A 16,290-nucleotide genomic window follows, 5' to 3' on the forward strand; every position below is an offset into this window, starting at 1 on the left:
GCACCCATTATTTTTGACCTTGAACCTAGCCTTGACCCAGCTCCTCTATAAAATCTGATGTTCAAGCTTAAAAATGTACAAAATATATGTTTTTATCAAGGAGAAGCAAAGTGCTGGCGGGCTGTGCAGCTACAATATCCATCATACATACATTCAGTTTATTGCTTTTATGACAGGACGACCTTTTATTGTACCAATAATTTATAGTATAATTCTGAATCATTCTGAAAGCTTAAGAACTGTAAGTAAACAACCCCAACTCATCATCATGGTCTGCGCTCAGTGCTGAACCCAAGAAATCACTTGGCCTCCCTTCAAATGGGCGATAGAAGCAAGTGTGAGATACATTTCCTCATCAATATTCTAGTGCTCTGTGGGAGAAGATGAATCAGACACCAGGAATCTGACCACACCTGGTTTTAGTTTGTAGACACTGTGAGATCAATAGTGTGTCACTGGAGTAGAAGGATGAAGAGGAGGAGGCCTGTGTGCTCTGCTTCGAGATTCCAAAGTATCAGAATCTGAAAACTTGTAAAGTCACTGTGCAAAAAAAAAACCCCCCAGAACATTCAAGACAACCCTAAAATTGCCCATAGTGGTGAGTGTGAGTTTGTGTGTGTGAACATCTATCTCTCTGTTTTTGCTGTGAGGGACTCTGCCTTCACCTTTAGACTCCAGCCTCCATGACTTGAAGGTTCATAGATTCATAGATCACTTGTTGCACTGAAATATCATCTTAAAGAGATGTGACATTGTCTATAAAGAAAAACCTTAAACCTTATATTAAAAGAGGCTTAAATCAATTAACTCTTCCTCTTGTATGTTGCAGAGTGAGAGAGCACGGAAGGGATCCGAAAGAGGAAGATGAATAATGTGTATAAAGTGCCTTGTGTGGTTGATTAAAGCTGAGAGCTGTGCCCTTCTACACCCCACAGTGTCTTTTCCTCACTCTGCCCCGGGGGGAGAGGCAGGATGCCTCAGTCCATTTAAATAATGCATAAGAGATAACAGCTCTGGGGAAAAAAAAAAATCCTCAAAAAAGGTGCAAATTGCCATCCATTATAATGCAATTACAAAGTGAAAAAACAAAAACATTTCCTCTGTCAAAGTGTTATAAATATGATGTGACACAGGAGGACAGCAGACTTATGCCGACAAGATGATGAGAATGATGATGAACTGAGAATTTCCCCCTGGGATTAATGAAATATTTCTAGTATATTTGATGATGATGATGATGATGATGATGATTCAAAAGGGTATTTAACAGTAAAAAGCACTCACAAAGGTTTCTCTTTTTCTATAGATTTTTTTTTTTTTAATACCTCCCTGGAAAGAATAATAGAACAGAATGTGAAGAGATGTGCTGCAGGGAGGTCCTAATGTGTCAGGAGCAATTAAAGCAGGTCTGAGTTGTGCAGCAGAGCGCCTGTTTGTGTTCTTTGTTCCACCCTTTACCAAACTATCAGGGGTGGCCAACCCTGGTCCTCGAGAGCCGCAGTCCTGCATGTTTTAGATGTTTCCCTGCTCAAACACACCTGTTGTCACGATGAGGCTCTGCAGAAAGCTTGACAAGGAGCCACTAATTGCTGTCAGCTGTATTGATGTGAGGAGACATCTAAAACGTGCAGGACTGCGGCTCTCGAGGACCAGGGTTGGCCACCCCTGTATTAGATTTTAATGAAAGGTTTCAGCCTTGACAATAAAAATCCAACAATGAAAAATAATGTTTTATAAGCTGTTTTGGGGCCAATTTATTGGGCCATCAGCTCAAGTATCCTGGGGCGCGGCCTGTTGTGGCTATTGTGTGCGTTTTATGTGTCCATTGACTCGTGGAGCCATTTAGGTGAAGCTGTGACGGCTGTGGCGAAGACTAAATTTGGACTTTCCCCCAGCAATTCTCCAGTGGCTCCAACTGTCTTCTTTAATATGCCACCATTGTCGTGAGCGCCTCGAGCTGTTTACGCTGTTGAATCACGTAGAAAACAAACAAGTCCACATTTTCAAAAGCAAAGGATTTTTTTTTTTAGAACAGAGATGAAGGATACTTCTGTTAAAGAAGTTTCCTCAAGGTTTAGCTAATATCAACTCTTACAGGAAGCGTCTCCTTTGAATTGATTGTAAAGTCAAATGGTTGAAAGACAGGAAAGTGACAATTGAAACTCTGACATTCTGACATCCATTTCTGTAATGTGCTGTTTCCCCATTACTATTTCAAGAGATAATTTTTGTGAGAAAAAATAACTTTATCTTAGTAATTTGTGGAAAGAGACGGGACGAATATTTATAGATTATCAAAGCATGAGCTTGAGTTTGAAGTGTTCTTGTGGATGTTTATCTGAGTTTTTGAATGTAGTCAATCCATCATCCATCTGCTATCTCATTTCATCCAACATTCACAATTTTCTGATGTCTGAAATTGTCACGGCTGGGCGCCAGCGTGTGGAGTGTCCTGAACCCAGAAGCAGACCTCAAGCAGAAAGTTGTTTGCAAACAGTAAGGTTTATTGAGGGAACAGGGAAAGGGGAGCTGGAACGGTGACGGGACCCGGGGAACTCCGGGGAGCCTCTTGGAACCGGGACGGGACCCGGGGGGGAATCTCAGGGGGGGCCTCTTGGAACCGGGACGGGACCCGGACGGGGAACTCTTGGGACGGAACCGGGACGGGACCCGGACGGGGAACTTCTGGGGACGGAACCGGGACGGGACCCGGACGGGGAACTTCTGGGGACGGAACCGGGACGGGACCCGGACGGGGAACTTCTGGGGACGGAACCGGGACGGGACCCGGACGGGACCGGGGAACTTCTTGGAGCCGGCGTCGGGACCCGGACGGGGAACTTCTTGGAGCCGGCGTCGGAACAGGAACGGGAACAGGAACCACCCCGGGGAGGACACTCACCCCCCGGGGAGGACAACACCGACGCACCTCCACACGGAGTGAAGACTAGGCAATCCTCTGGCACCGGACCCTCCTCCCTGCAGGGCTTAAGACTGCTTGACAATCAATTAGCTGATTGCCTGCAGGAGTGCCAGAGAGGATCCGGTGCTGGAGCGAGGTGTGTGACTCCTGACAGAAATGGCTTTGAGTCATCTGACCTGCCACCATCTTTATTTGGAAAAGAAAAATCTGTGTTGTTCCGGTCAACATTTTTAATCCACCACATCTTACCGCACACGTACTGATGGTTCATTTTAGGATGACAGATTTCGGGTAAAATATAAATACGAGTTTGTCACATTTATCCGACAAAGGAGACGTGTTTGATCCTCAGGACATGCGAACACAACTCTAAAAATAAAGTCAACCTCCAAGCAGAAACAAGATAAAACAGAGCTCCCACTTTTAGTTTTGAGAGGAAACTCATGTATAAAAAAAAAGAATAGTTATCAATATTAGATGATACATAAGCAAGTGGGTGTACACTTGAGAAAATATTAACAAACACAGCAAATCACAAAAACACAGAAAATCTGATTTACTTCTGTTTTCAGACGACGTGATGAAGAAAAAACAAATTTTCTGTTCCCCCGAATACCCTTGTAAAGCACCGGAGCAAGTGAGATGGGGTGACAACTTGATATTTGAGCATCTAAAGCACAAGGCCTGGGTTCAGGTCTGGCATACAGCCTGGGGGAGGAAGTTGGCAATCAGAACAGTAGCTCAAACAGCAAAATGTATCCTGATACACATCATTTACCACCCTCAATTTGTAACAAGGTCATAAATTCATGTCTCCACTATGCCTTTGTTTGGAGTTGCATGTGATCCCCATGCATGTGTGGGCTTTCTCCAGGTATTCTTGCATTTCGGATGTGTTTTGGGTGAATTGGTCCTTATAAATGGCTCATGGCCCCAAGTGTGTGCTTGCCTTGCCCTGCATGTGGATTCAATCTTCTGGACTCTAATCTTGAATGGACTGAACCATAAGCAAGAACAACAAAAATCCATCTTTATCCTGATGATTCAGCATTTTTATTTTGTCAAAACATCTAAAAATTCAAAATTTTGCAAAAGTAAACAAAACATTTGTAGATTTCAATGGAGTCCAAACTCTGCCACAACATCAATACCAAGTAATCCGTTTAGAATCTACTTAGCACCAAAAATTAAAACAAGAATAACATTTGCACATAAAAAAAAAAAAAAAAACCAACATGCTTGCTTCCTACAGATAAGACAAATGTTTTGTTCGCTACCGTACAGCTGACATTTATGAGTCCAAGAATTCTGGGAAAGCAAGAGGTAAAGGTGACTCTGAGAGACCACGTGGTGTCTGGATCTGGCAGACACATTTATCGGGAGGAGTTGGAGCTGGAACGAGAGCGGTGACGCCTGCGGCCTGGAGATCTGGAGCGAGAGCGGCGGCGGACCGGAGAGCGCCTCCTTGGGGACCGGGACCTGGGCGAAAACACAACGGTTGAAAATAAATGCGGATGGGATATTAGAACGGACTCATTCGAGCTAATGGTCAAAATCAAAGAGGATTAAAAGTGTTGAAGGTCTTCGCGGTACCTTCTCCTCATGCGTGGTGGGCTGCGACGCCACATGGGTGGTGGCGGGGGCATCCTGCGAGGTGGAGACGGGCGGCGAGGTGGTGGACGGATTCGCTGCGTCAGCACAGCGGCTGCGGTGATTTCTTGACCATCAATCTGGCCTAATATTAACAATCATGAGAGGAAAGGGAAAAAAAAAAACAATTATTCCACAATAAAATGACGACTCCATCCAGACTAAACCTGTGATCATTCTCACAGACCTCCGTCCATGTGCTTGAGAGCCTTCTGGGCTTCTTCGGGGGTCTCAAACTCCACATAAGCATAGCCCCTTGGCAAGTGTGGGTGGGCCCTATCCATCGGAAGTTCGACCATTTTGATTTTACCATATGTGGAAAAGATCTCCTGGATGTGCTCCTGGTAAACAAGACAAACTTTTAGTTGTCAAGACTTCAGACAGAGATCATTTTATGCGTTTTCCTTTAAGTAATGTTGTTATTGTTAATGCACATATTATCTGAACTGCCTAAACATAGAATTGACAACTAAAAGTAAAACTAAGCAAATGAACAACCCTCCTTCATTGGCTATAAACATGTGAGATCATGCTTTTTTTCCTTCTTCTTTAATCATTTCTCAGCTAACCTTGGTTACGTTCTTGGTAAGGCGCCCCAAGTGAACCTTAGTTGGTTTGGGACTTGGACTTCTTTTCCTGCGTTCCTTTTCTTCTCCCCTCTTCTGCGTTTTGGAGCTAAAAAACAAAAACAAAAAACCCCCCAGAAAGGCAGAAAAATGGAGTCACGATGAAGAAACAGTAGTGTTCAAATGTCACATATCAGATGAAAGAAGATTGGACATACGCAGAGCGGGAGCGTCTGCGGTTGTCATGGCGTCTGCGGCTGGGGCTGGGAGAGCCCGAGGAACTGGAAGAGGAGGAGGATCGAGAGCTTGAAGAACCAGAACGGCTTGAGCCAGATGAGCTGGAGCCACTTGAGGAACCGGAGCTGGAACCAGAGCTGCTGCTGGACGTAGAGCTGGATCTGGACCTGGTCACAACAAAGACAAATGGATCAAATTCCCCCCAAAAATCCCCCAAAATACGACTTTACCTCTCCAACATAATCTTGTGAAATTTTTCCTGAGAAACAAACCTGCTGCTGCTGCTGCCAGTGGATGCACTGCGGCGTTTCCTGGCTTTGTCCCGACCTCTCTCTTTGTCTCCTTCTTTGGTGGTGGCCTTGTCTTTGCCTCTGTCTTTAGTTTTTTCCTCCTCCTTCCGTTTTGTAGGTGATGGTGCCCTAAGGTCAGGTAGAAATGAATGTTAATTTAGAAAAACCATGACGAAAATGTCACTGGAATAGATTGACTCCAATCACTTATTTAAGAATAATTGACAGTTAGATTTTGATTGATAAAATTTGTATAGCCACTTTCTTCTTTTAAGCAAGTGAATAACCAAATTCATTTCAATTACAAAAATACTTCGTCCGTTATGTACATAATAAACCATAAATTGTAGCTCGATGTGCCGCAATTCCAATTCATTCCCAAAAGTCACTTTGTCTGAACAGCTATTGAAAGATTGATGATGAATAAATCGTAACGATATAACATATTTTTCAGAACAGCATTAGTAAGGTATGGTCGCAGCCTGTTCCTGAACTTGTTAAGTGACTGTTATCAGCATGTTTTAAGAGGGTTCGGAACCTGTTGGGAGAGAATTAGGAGCCTGTCTAGTCTGTTGGGAGCCTGTTAGAACTTTGAAGGGAGCCTCCATAGAGAACGTTAAGACCCTGTTTGGAGCCTTTTTAGATCAAATTTGGTACCTGTAATGCTAATGCTAACAGCAGCGTTCATTGTGAAATGCGCGGCCATTGAAAAGAGGATCACAATAATCTTCCGCACGCAAAAATCCAAAATATCACGCTACTTTCCTTTATCAGTTTTAAAACATACTGGAAATGAAAATCATATCGAGTGAACTGTGTGAAAATTGATTAAAACTCACATTTCCTTTGAACGACTTTATCCACTTCGAGCACGGGCGCCGCGAGGGAATGTCGCTCGGTGATGACGTATGCCACAGTGACGCAAAAGCACTGAGGCGTTTTTTTATTCTTATTTTTTTTAATCACCCTATAATCAGAAATAAGTGTAAGAATATACTTTGATCTTGCACTTTTGATCATATACAATTAAGAACGAGAAATAATAGTGGATTAAAAAAAAACTGTAGTTTCTTTTATTCTATTCCAGTCCTTTAAGTGGCGCTAGTACGCTCGTCGGTAAACTGACAGTAAAATCAATAGAGGAAGAAAGGGAAGCAAGCGACTCAGACCCTCTGCCTCTTGGGCATAAACATGTTCATTTAGACATATTTATTTATATTTCAGTAGTTTCACGCTGCCTGTACAAAGATAGAATGCTTTACGCTGATGAATGCTGATAAGAAGCTCCTTTTGTTGTCGAGGTGAGTCACTTTGTGACGGAGCAGAGCTAGCTGCTATCTTAGCTCAGCTAACTGCTGTTTACTCATCCCACTAACTACAATATAAACATGTTTTTCTTGTTCTGAACTCATAATGCCAGTTTCCAGCTTATCTCGTTGCATTGGCAATCTATTAAACATGAGTCAGTAATGAACAGTTTTTGTTTATCACCAGTTGCATTCATATTAGAACATCGTCAATGTTTGCATCCTGCGTTTATATTGAGATTAAACCAATAACACGTGGCAATCTTGATGAATATCAGTTGATTATTACACAACACACCTACAATGTGATCCCAAGTTTTATATACCATGGCGATCTTTATTATGTTGATGTTGAAATAGCTGTTAAAATGTAATATATTACGTGGGTAATTTGATAGTAATATAATAAACAGAAATAAACTATGCTTGAAACAAAGTTCTGTACATGAGGAGTATGATTTAAATGATGTGCCATAAAACAAAATAAGAAATTGTGCTATACAATACAACTAAAACAGGAACAAAATAAAAGACCAGAAAAACTTCAAAACAAATAAAATCAGTTCAAAGTTTTATGCTGGGTCAAAAGCCAGAGGGTAATTTGTGTTTCTGTTTGAATCTCCTTGAAATCAGCAGCCAAACATCGAGGGTCGCTCCAGACTGAGAGATCATGGGTCGGCTGGATAATGTTGCCAAACACAAAGTGGTGGAGCTGCGAAAGGCTGGTCTCAGTTTCCGTAAGATCAAAGCTGTGCTGGAGCTGGAGGACATCAAAGTCTCTGCCCAGGCCATCTACCTGTTCCTGAGGGAGTTTGAGGGGAGGCCGATGGTGAGAGTCAAACCTGCTGAAGCTGGAAGCAGCACATCCTCATCACAAGCATTGGCTCGAACTCGATCCGTAAGGCCAGCACAGGAGAACTGGAGTAACATCCACCTGCAAAACCTACGACGGGAGACGACGCACCAGTCTGGATTCAGTGCAGCTTCAGATTTCGCCGATCAAGCTGTTACAAATTCAGAGGCAGCTTCGAACTCCTCTGGATCTGGGGAGACCAGTGGAGGCAGCAGACCAGAACAGCAATACCTGGGAGATAAGGATGAAAATGACATCCAGATTGTCAGTGTCACATCCCTTGCACAGCAAAGCCAACAAAGAGCTCCACAGACCACTGCAACAAGAACAGACACGGGCTCTGCGGCCGGTGCTTCAGCGCTGATGAGGAGGAGAGTCACGCCTTCTCCGGCCAGTAGTTCAATGCTCGCAGCTCGAAAGAGACTTCTGGATAAAGCGTTGTCACAAAGGATGAAGGTATCATCTTGTCCATTTATTACAGTGGTGTTTTTTTGTTGTTGTTGTATAATGACTGTTAATAATAATGACAGTTTTATAGCCTTATATCTGCCAGACGTCGTTTTTAAACATTCTTTCCGTCAGGTGGCGTCGTTGTTGAGGAGAGATCACACAAGTGTCCAAGAGGCTGATCTAAGGAGTTCTCTACAACTGCCACGTGAAACCTACGATCTGACCACTGAAAAGGTGAGAGCAGAACAGAATGTTTATGGTTCAGTATCTTGCTTCACTTAACGAAGCCGCGTCTCCAAACCGCCGGATGATTGTACAGAATGTGCTGGCATTGTTTGGCTCCACCTACCAACATCAACAAAAACTATTACAGATCCAAGTTAACTGGCCAGACACCTCGGATCTTTCCTGTGAATTTGCGACAGCAAAACTAATTTCGGAGACTTTAATTCACTGGCCAAAAGCTGGAAACCCAACGACACTATTCCCACTGAAATTGAACATTTTGGGCTTTGCTGTTTGTTAAAAGACAAAACATTTTATGTAATGGCTTTTACTTACCATTTAGATTAGTTGGCACAAACACTCCCACCTATCTGTTCCTGGCCCAGCAACTCTGTCGAAGTTTCAAACCGATTGTGGTCTGCGATTCAAAAAGTTTGCAAATTCTTAATCTGAGGTAAAGAAACTACAATGTTCTGATTGTTACAGAATATTTTGGAGGGTCAACCTGGAAGCGGCAGCACCCCAAGACGCTTCCTCACACAGAGACCTGGGCCATCTCTTCGCTCCCCTCACTCCCTTCCTCGTGTTGGGATCCGTCTTCCAAGCCGCCCTCCTCCACCTGTTACATCCTCAGCTCCAGGGTCCGCTGTCATCCGGCTCCAGCCGCCGGGAAGTCAGGGTGCGCTTCGTAATGAGGGGAATCCCCGTCAGCAGCAGGACGCCGTGTTGACGAGTGCTTTACCGGATCAGATAAGGAATCTGAGCTCTGAGATGCGCATCCTGGGCTTCGCTGTGAAGATGCTGGTGGAGCAACAGTGCCGCCTGGAAAAGCAGCAGACCCAGCAGACCCAGATCCAGAAGGAGATCCTCAGCACTCTCCAGACCCTCACCTCCAAAGTGGGATCCTGCAGCCACGCCCAACAACAGCACACCAAAACGCCATCCCCCTCGGCGCTGTCTGCAGCTTCAGCCTCTACCTCCTTCAGCCAGGACACCTTCAACTTTAGTCAGAACACTTTCACCCAGTGCAGCCAAACACAGCCGAGCTTCAACTCTTTGCAAAGTTTACACAATGTCGATGCCTTTAAACTGCCGGAGCTTGGCTCCACGAGCATGAACGGGTTCCCCCCATGTAGCAACGCCGAGAGCCTCCCCCTCACCCACACCCCCCCGCAGACGCAGCCGTTTGCGTCGCCATATTCGGATCCAAGCAGTCAAGCACTCATGTCACCGTACGCGCAGTCGTACGTCTCCACGTACAGTCAGTCGCTTCCTGGGACTTTCGGAGCGTCGGAGAGCAAAGCGGCAGATTTTCACAGCAGCTGTGCAGCGAGGACTTTCCAGGACGGCGGCATGTCCACTCAGACCGCGATGAACTCTTCGCAGAATCTGCACATCAGCAACATCAAAGTGGAAGCACCTTGACACCTCTGAATTACACACACTGTATCTGAAGGGCTTTGATATTACAATTTTATTATCATTATCATGGTTGCACGGTACCAAGTGAACCTGTGATAATGCTGTTGAATATTTTGTCATAACACTATGACTTGCGACAAATACAAGCACGCAAGTATATTATGTTTATATGTTTTTGATTTGAAATGTGTTCTTCCAAATACATTTTTTATTTCTATCACGGTTCAGAAGTTCCCACCAGCAGAGTTTCAGTTCGTCATTTCAGTTTGTTTGTTCTTCTATTTCTGTGCTTCTGAGTTCAGACCAGTCATTTTATTTCACCAAAAAAAGAAGCTTTTAACTAGATAATAGCACAATGATGACTTTTCTCTAATATTTCAAATCCTGTCATTTTGAAGCCACACAGTAAATCCACAGTGCATGTCCACACTGTACAACGTAAAACGACAAGTACGACATTCTTCAATTCTTTTGGAACATTTCTACTTTTTTATATTGCGGTTTCGATAAATCTGTGATATGTCGTGCAGCCTTAGTCCCTCTTTAAAATATATGTAGGAAGAAAAAATATTGTAGCTTTATCAGAAATACTTTGTGTCCATGGTATTTACTAATAGCAATAGAATACATGGAGTACAATGCTTTACTATGATGCATAATGGGCAACAAAGACGTTATGGAACCTTTTCAAGCATTCTGTGTGAGAATACTTGTTTATTTTTTAATATATTTACCTATTGCCACAAGACACATGTAAATCGTTTTTCTATGTTTGTTTCAGTAAGTGTCCTGCTTGACCTGCAGCTGCATCAGGATTTCCACATTGACATTTATGTGCTTAATATATATTCTAAGGGGAGCCAAATGAATGACTGTGTGTCTGTGTGACAGAGAAAGAGGGTTCTCTATGTGTAATTTTAATATTGGTCAATGTTTGAAAATGGGTTTCTGTTGCAAGGTCATCTGCAGACAGAGCTGTGTGCACCGACACACTGAATATCAGAGACAAACTTTTTAACCATGTATTTTCATATATTTGTTTTTTTTCTTTTCAGATGAAGTTACAACACAGCAAACGCAACCATTCAAAAACATCATTGGGATGTGTGTAGTAAAGTCTTTCTTTTAAGTAACAGTTGAGTCGGTCCTTTGTTTTCTTCATGTAAATGAGCCATTTTTCTCAGTTTCTTCATCGTTTAAACTTATAGGAGTTTGTCCATAATGAAAATGTCCTGATTTATTGTCACACAGATTTTAGAATCCGGTGCCTCTGTCTTGAGCCAGTTCTTCGTTATGGAGAATCTTAAAAAAAAAAAATAGTGCCCCTCTATTCAAATGGTTTCTTTCAAGTGTCCCAGAAATAAAGCTGGGCAAGTTTTGGGGGTACCTGATACCTCCCAAAAAATTGACTGAATATGTACTTTCCCAGAGAGAATGGGACCAAAATATATGTGTTTTGGTTGTATGTGCTGCATGGTCTCCATCACTGTTGTCGAGCTTTGTTTGCTTTGAATTTGAGGTGTAATAAAATATCACATCAGATTTTTCTTTATATTTCTTGTGACTGCGTTGTACTTTCGTTTGTTTTCTTTGATTTCTTTTCAACACTCAAATTTAGTTTTAATTGATATCTATACTACTGCTCCTTTTCTTGTATTTGTGTGTGCAGTAAAAAGCACTTATAAACCAGAATTTCTCCATAATTCTGGTCACATTGTCACACTTTATCCAACAAGCCTCCCATTGAACATGTATCAACATGTGCAGCTGGTGCAGCTCCATATTGGTGCAGCTCCATATTCTTCAGTGTCTTATTGTAATTTGATTGTTTTGTAATAGACGTGCTTGTAACTATATAGAACCTAATAAGTCACATCATTCACAAACTTTGCTTGTAATTATTTTAGATGAGCAGCTGTTATCTGACACGTATAATATCCTCAGCATGCATTTAAACACTGCAGCTCTATCCCTCACTGGCGATTCACGGCACAAAGTTCATGGGGTAAAGGGCTGAGGGTGAAACCAACAACAGATGTCAAATCCAGTTCGCTGTGGAGAACCCCGGGTGGAGGAGTGAAACGAAAATGCTGGAGGAGGGAGGTGAAGAAGAGGAAGAGCTCCATCTTCGCCAGACTCTCACCAAGACACACTCTGCGACCTGCAAGAACAAGAAGCTGAATATAATGATTGATGAAGAAATGACTAATCTCATAGACATAAAAGACCAAATGTTGACATACCTGCAGAAAAGGGCAGGAAAGCATCCTTCATAATGAATTTACCCTCTTCATCCAGGAAATGAGAGGGGTTGAACATGTGTGGGCTCTCCCATTTACTCTCATCATACAGGACAGAAGTAAGGAGAGGAAACACAGTTGTGTCCTGGTGGCAAAAGAAGACAAGCTCGTCAGGAACAGTTTCAATTTTAGGTGGAATACGACGAGTCAGAACTGAAACTTGTGGAAGCAGCTGACTTTTTCGATGAAGAATCCCTGGAAGGTCACGTCTCGACTGGTTTTGCGAGGAACAGACATGGGGGCAATGTTGGCCAGTCTCTGTGTCTCATGGATGACAGCGTCGGTGTACGGCAGGTTTTTCCGATCATCCACTCGCACCTGACGGTTTCCTACCTCCCTGCTCAGTTCCTCCTGAACCTTGTCTGCATGACACAGGAAACAACAGTTCACTTTAACACGACTAAAAACATGAACAACTTATTCATCATTGCATCATAAAATGGGAGACAAAGGCCCCAGCAGTTCCCTGGTTGGTTAGTGTTTTCTTGTTTGATGGTCAAGGTTCACCATGGGTGGATTTTCGTTGCAGATTTGCAAATAAGCAGATACTTGGTTCAGTAGAAAAGACAAACAAGACAAGTGATCAGTGTCCTGCCATTCACCAACCAACTAACCGTTACCACTTTTTATATCGTCCACTAACTTCACAATGGCGTTGTTGGCGGGTGAAGGACGTGATTTCATATGTGACCTGTGGGTTGTCTGTCCGTGGCATTGATTGTGTCCAAAGTACTCATGATGGAACAAAGTGTAGATAAACATGATAAACTTGTTGGTCGATCACCATTCAGTTTCGTACAAATTCATGTCAAGTCAAGCAAGTCTCATGTTTGAGTTCTTACCCTGTATATGTGGATATTTGGCCATAAGAAGTAGACTCCATCTCAGTGTAGTTGCTGTAGTGTCGGTACCAGCAGCAAACAAGTTGATCACTGTGTAAATCATGTTCTGCTCAGTGTAGTGAGAGTTCACAACACAAGAGTCCTAACATGAAAAAAATTAAAACATAAAATTGGCTTCTTAATACTGCTTTTCTTTAAAAGAAACAACAAGAGTCCTTTGGGTTTGTTTGTCTTTTTTTACTTCTTCTTTCTGCTTCCGGATCAGAAAACAGTCCACCAGCCCTCTGCACGAGTGAGAGATCAGAGTCTCTTTCAGATGTTTGATTAAATCCTTCACATCTCTGACAGTCAGTTTCACATTATTCAATATCAGGTGTCGATTTTTTACCCAACTAGCCAGCCTTGGAAACATGTTGTAAAGCTGTGAAATATGAAACACACAAACATAAATTGAATCAAGCAATCTACCACATTCATATGTTTCATCCAAATCAGACTAAATAAAATTAGATTTTTTATTTCATTTGTTTATTTGAACTGGACAGTGCATCTTAATGTACAAGACATCTCTTCACAAGGTTATCTTAAATATGCTTGAATTGGCACAAAGTTTATTTCTGCTCTGACAGATAGGCTGGAGCGAGTCCCTTTAAGGATTCAAAATCAGGTAAAGGAAATTCAAAATTAACTCTAAAATACACAGGCAGTCGGTGAAGAGAAGCCATATTGGGTGTTATGTTATCTCTCATTTATGCTCCAGTTCACACACGATGCTACATTTATGACAGGAGCGAAGACCGATGAGTGATTTAGAGAAATATTTTCAAAACGGTTTCACCATCAGCATTTGTTGTCTGAAATAGTTTTAACAGGAATACAAGTGGCATATTGAGCAGGTGCGATCCACAACCAATCTCCCCATGAGTTGTCATTAAACACCAAACACTCGTGAGTTCATTGATGTGAAAACAGTGAAAACAGATTAAATCCAAAAAGCAAAGATAAAACCTACCAGGACTGACGGAGAACCTGTAAGACAAAATGACTGAGAGAATCGACCAACCAGGTTTTTGAATCGAGAATCATTGGTTTCAAATCTGCTTCCGTACACAACGGAAGAAACAACATTAGCTGTTGCATAAGTCAGAGGAGATCCCATGTCGAATGGTTTCCCTGTAAAATAATAACAGCAAAACGCTAGTTTTGTGTGATGGAAACAATGCTACCCACAACGTACAGTGTCTGTCAAAAGTGACGATAAAACAACTTATAATGTAGTAAGAAAGAAAATGCATTAAAAGAAAGTAACTATTTGTAAAACAATACCCAACATGTGGAGGGCACACTCACACACACACACACACACAGAATATACGTTAACATCTTACCTTGGTGGTTTTCAAACACCTGAATCAGGTGCTCACATTCATCTAAAATTCGAGACTCAGCAATTCTTTTGCCCATCCCAAAGTCTCTCAGGGTAGAAAGAGCAAAACGTCTCAGCTCTTTCCACGAGTCTCCATTTGCAAACACGATTCCTGTAAAACATGACTCCAACTTGGAAACAGGTTTGGTCTCACAACAATTGTTAGAGACTTCAGACATTACAAAATAAATAACCTTTTGTCTGGAAATCGTTCGTTATTGAATAAGTTTTGATTATTTAGTATTTGCATCTGTGTTTCCACAAAGTTTTCCAACCTTGGTTCAGTCTAGTTTTCACCCTGCAAGTTTGAAAAAATCTGCAACAGATCTTCATTCTCATAATACATTGCAAATCACACTTACCATGACCGTGATTCAAATCCTCAAATATCGGGTTAATATCTCGGTCTCCAAACTCTTCAGAATGATTCACCAGAGCCTCTTTGACCGTCTTATACCCAGCCAGGACCACCACTTTCTTGGTTCCAAAGTAAACAGTGAATACAGAGCCGTATATCTTTGATAACTGAAAGGAAAAACAATTAAATCACCAAACAAAATTATAATGCATGATTGTAAAAATACAATAAAGATGTTTGTGACGATGAACATGAAGTAATAGCTCACCTCACACAAGCTTTGGTGTGGCTTCTTGAGATCAAGTTGCAACAAGTTTCCAAAAAGTGGCAGTGGTCTTGGTCCCGGAGGCTCCTGTCCCCTCTTACTATTGGTCCAGTTTATGAAGCCAATATAAAAAGCCAGCAGGAGAGCAGCAGCTCCTAACACAGTGGTGGGACTTGAGAAGAGAAAGAAAACTAAATCCTCGACAAGACCCATTTCTTTATTTGCTGTGTAGGGAACTGCTGATGGCCAACAACTGAAGGTATGTCTGCAAAATCTCAGTCCTGAGTACACTCTCCAATTGATAATGAACAGACAATCACTGTTGGGTAACCTTTACTCCCTCTCTTGGAACCCTGTGTTGTTTTTTAATCTGCAGCTTAAACGGCACCTTTTGTTTTTTTTAACTGGATCATTGGAACACCGCATGCTGGCATTGAAGCATATTTCTTAACACTGAACAGTAGGAGTCACGCGCCAAAGTAATGACACTTCAACAGCAACTCTGCAACCAAAATAACTTAGATGTGAAGAAGGCCAAGTAAACTTTGTGATTATCCACAAATTGATAATCAACCTCCACACACGTGTCATTCTACAAATACAACACCTCATTCTATGTACTGAACATTCTATCTTTCTTTTTTTTATTTCTAGGCCTGTGTGAGAAGGTGATATTCCTTCTCACTGGAAATAAAACTTTTGCACACTTGCACAGTGTTTTTACCTGGGAACTATGAGTGGGGAGTGCTTGTGAGCGATGGGAGTTTGTGTTGGGGATGGATTGTGGCACCGGGTCGCCCACGCTGGCATCAGTGGGACCGAAGTGCGTTTTAACCATGAAACCGTCCAACATCACTGCTGACAGTAATCAACATTGTGTGTGTGTGTGTGTGTGTGTGTGTGTGTGTGTGTGTGTGTGTGTGTGTGTGTGTGTGTGTGTGTGTGTGTGTGTGTGTGTATGTGGTGAAGAAGGGTCAAGGTTATAAGAGTGTATTGTACACATTCAGAATGTTATGATAGTTTTCATTTTAGTTATGTACATTTATTATTCCAATATTTGCAGTGGAGTGGCCACCCCTTTCTGGATTCCAAAGGAAACAGTGAATACAGACCCATACATCTTTGATAGCTCCAAGAAATAAAAATCCTCAAAAAAAACGTTAATAAATGTAATTA

At 42.2% G+C, this 16,290-nt stretch overlaps 3 protein-coding genes across 3 annotated transcripts; 1 reads left to right on the forward strand and 2 right to left on the reverse strand.

Annotated features, from left to right (window-relative positions):
- Positions 1-3,989: 3,989 nt before the first annotated feature.
- On the reverse strand, positions 3,990-6,575 carry rnps1 (RNA binding protein S1, serine-rich domain). The gene is made up of 7 exons (XM_080510974.1): positions 6,506-6,575; positions 5,649-5,795; positions 5,358-5,543; positions 5,143-5,248; positions 4,761-4,914; positions 4,517-4,658; positions 3,990-4,402 (listed from the first exon to the last, which is right to left on the reverse strand). Coding segments are annotated over exons 1-7 (843 nt in total). The 5' UTR covers positions 6,508-6,575; the 3' UTR covers positions 3,990-4,296.
- Positions 6,576-8,179: 1,604 nt separating this feature from the next.
- On the forward strand, positions 8,180-10,383 carry LOC308141591 (uncharacterized protein). Its single transcript, XM_080511794.1, has 3 exons — positions 8,180-8,282; positions 8,409-8,510; positions 8,988-10,383. The coding sequence occupies exons 1-3, from the start codon at positions 8,190-8,192 to the stop codon at positions 9,924-9,926; spliced, it is 1,134 nt and encodes a 377-aa protein (XP_080367920.1). The 5' UTR covers positions 8,180-8,189; the 3' UTR covers positions 9,927-10,383.
- Positions 10,384-11,896: 1,513 nt separating this feature from the next.
- LOC308141694 (cytochrome P450 2K1-like) lies at positions 11,897-15,327 on the reverse strand (the record flags this gene model as incomplete). The annotated part of the gene is made up of 9 exons (XM_080511903.1): positions 11,897-12,084; positions 12,167-12,308; positions 12,401-12,585; positions 13,066-13,207; positions 13,307-13,486; positions 14,078-14,094; positions 14,454-14,603; positions 14,854-15,016; positions 15,118-15,327. The coding sequence occupies 9 exons, from the start codon at positions 15,325-15,327 to the stop codon at positions 11,897-11,899; spliced, it is 1,377 nt and encodes a 458-aa protein (XP_080368029.1).
- Between the last annotated feature and the right edge of the window lie 963 nt (positions 15,328-16,290).

The sequence above is a fragment of the Blennius ocellaris genome, assembly GCF_963422515.1.
Source record: "Blennius ocellaris genome assembly, chromosome: 16".
In the NCBI taxonomy this organism is placed as follows: Eukaryota; Metazoa; Chordata; class Actinopteri; order Blenniiformes; family Blenniidae; genus Blennius; species Blennius ocellaris.

Bases quoted from the DNA above. Each gene is read 5' to 3' on its own strand.
- LOC308141591 (XM_080511794.1), top strand. From the start codon at position 8,190: ATGAGGAGGAGAGTCACGCCTTCTCCGGCCAGTAGTTCAATGCTCGCA. The intron at 8,283-8,408 runs GTATCATCTTGT...TCTTTCCGTCAG, and splicing joins CGTTGTCACAAAGGATGAAG to GTGGCGTCGTTGTTGAGGAG. The intron at 8,511-8,987 runs GTGAGAGCAGAA...TGATTGTTACAG, and splicing joins ACGATCTGACCACTGAAAAG to AATATTTTGGAGGGTCAACC.
- rnps1 (XM_080510974.1), bottom strand. The intron at 4,915-5,142 runs GTTAGCTGAGAA...CTTGTTTACCAG, and splicing joins TTACCAAGAACGTAACCAAG to GAGCACATCCAGGAGATCTT. The intron at 4,659-4,760 runs GTCTGTGAGAAT...TGTTAATATTAG, and splicing joins TCTCAAGCACATGGACGGAG to GCCAGATTGATGGTCAAGAA.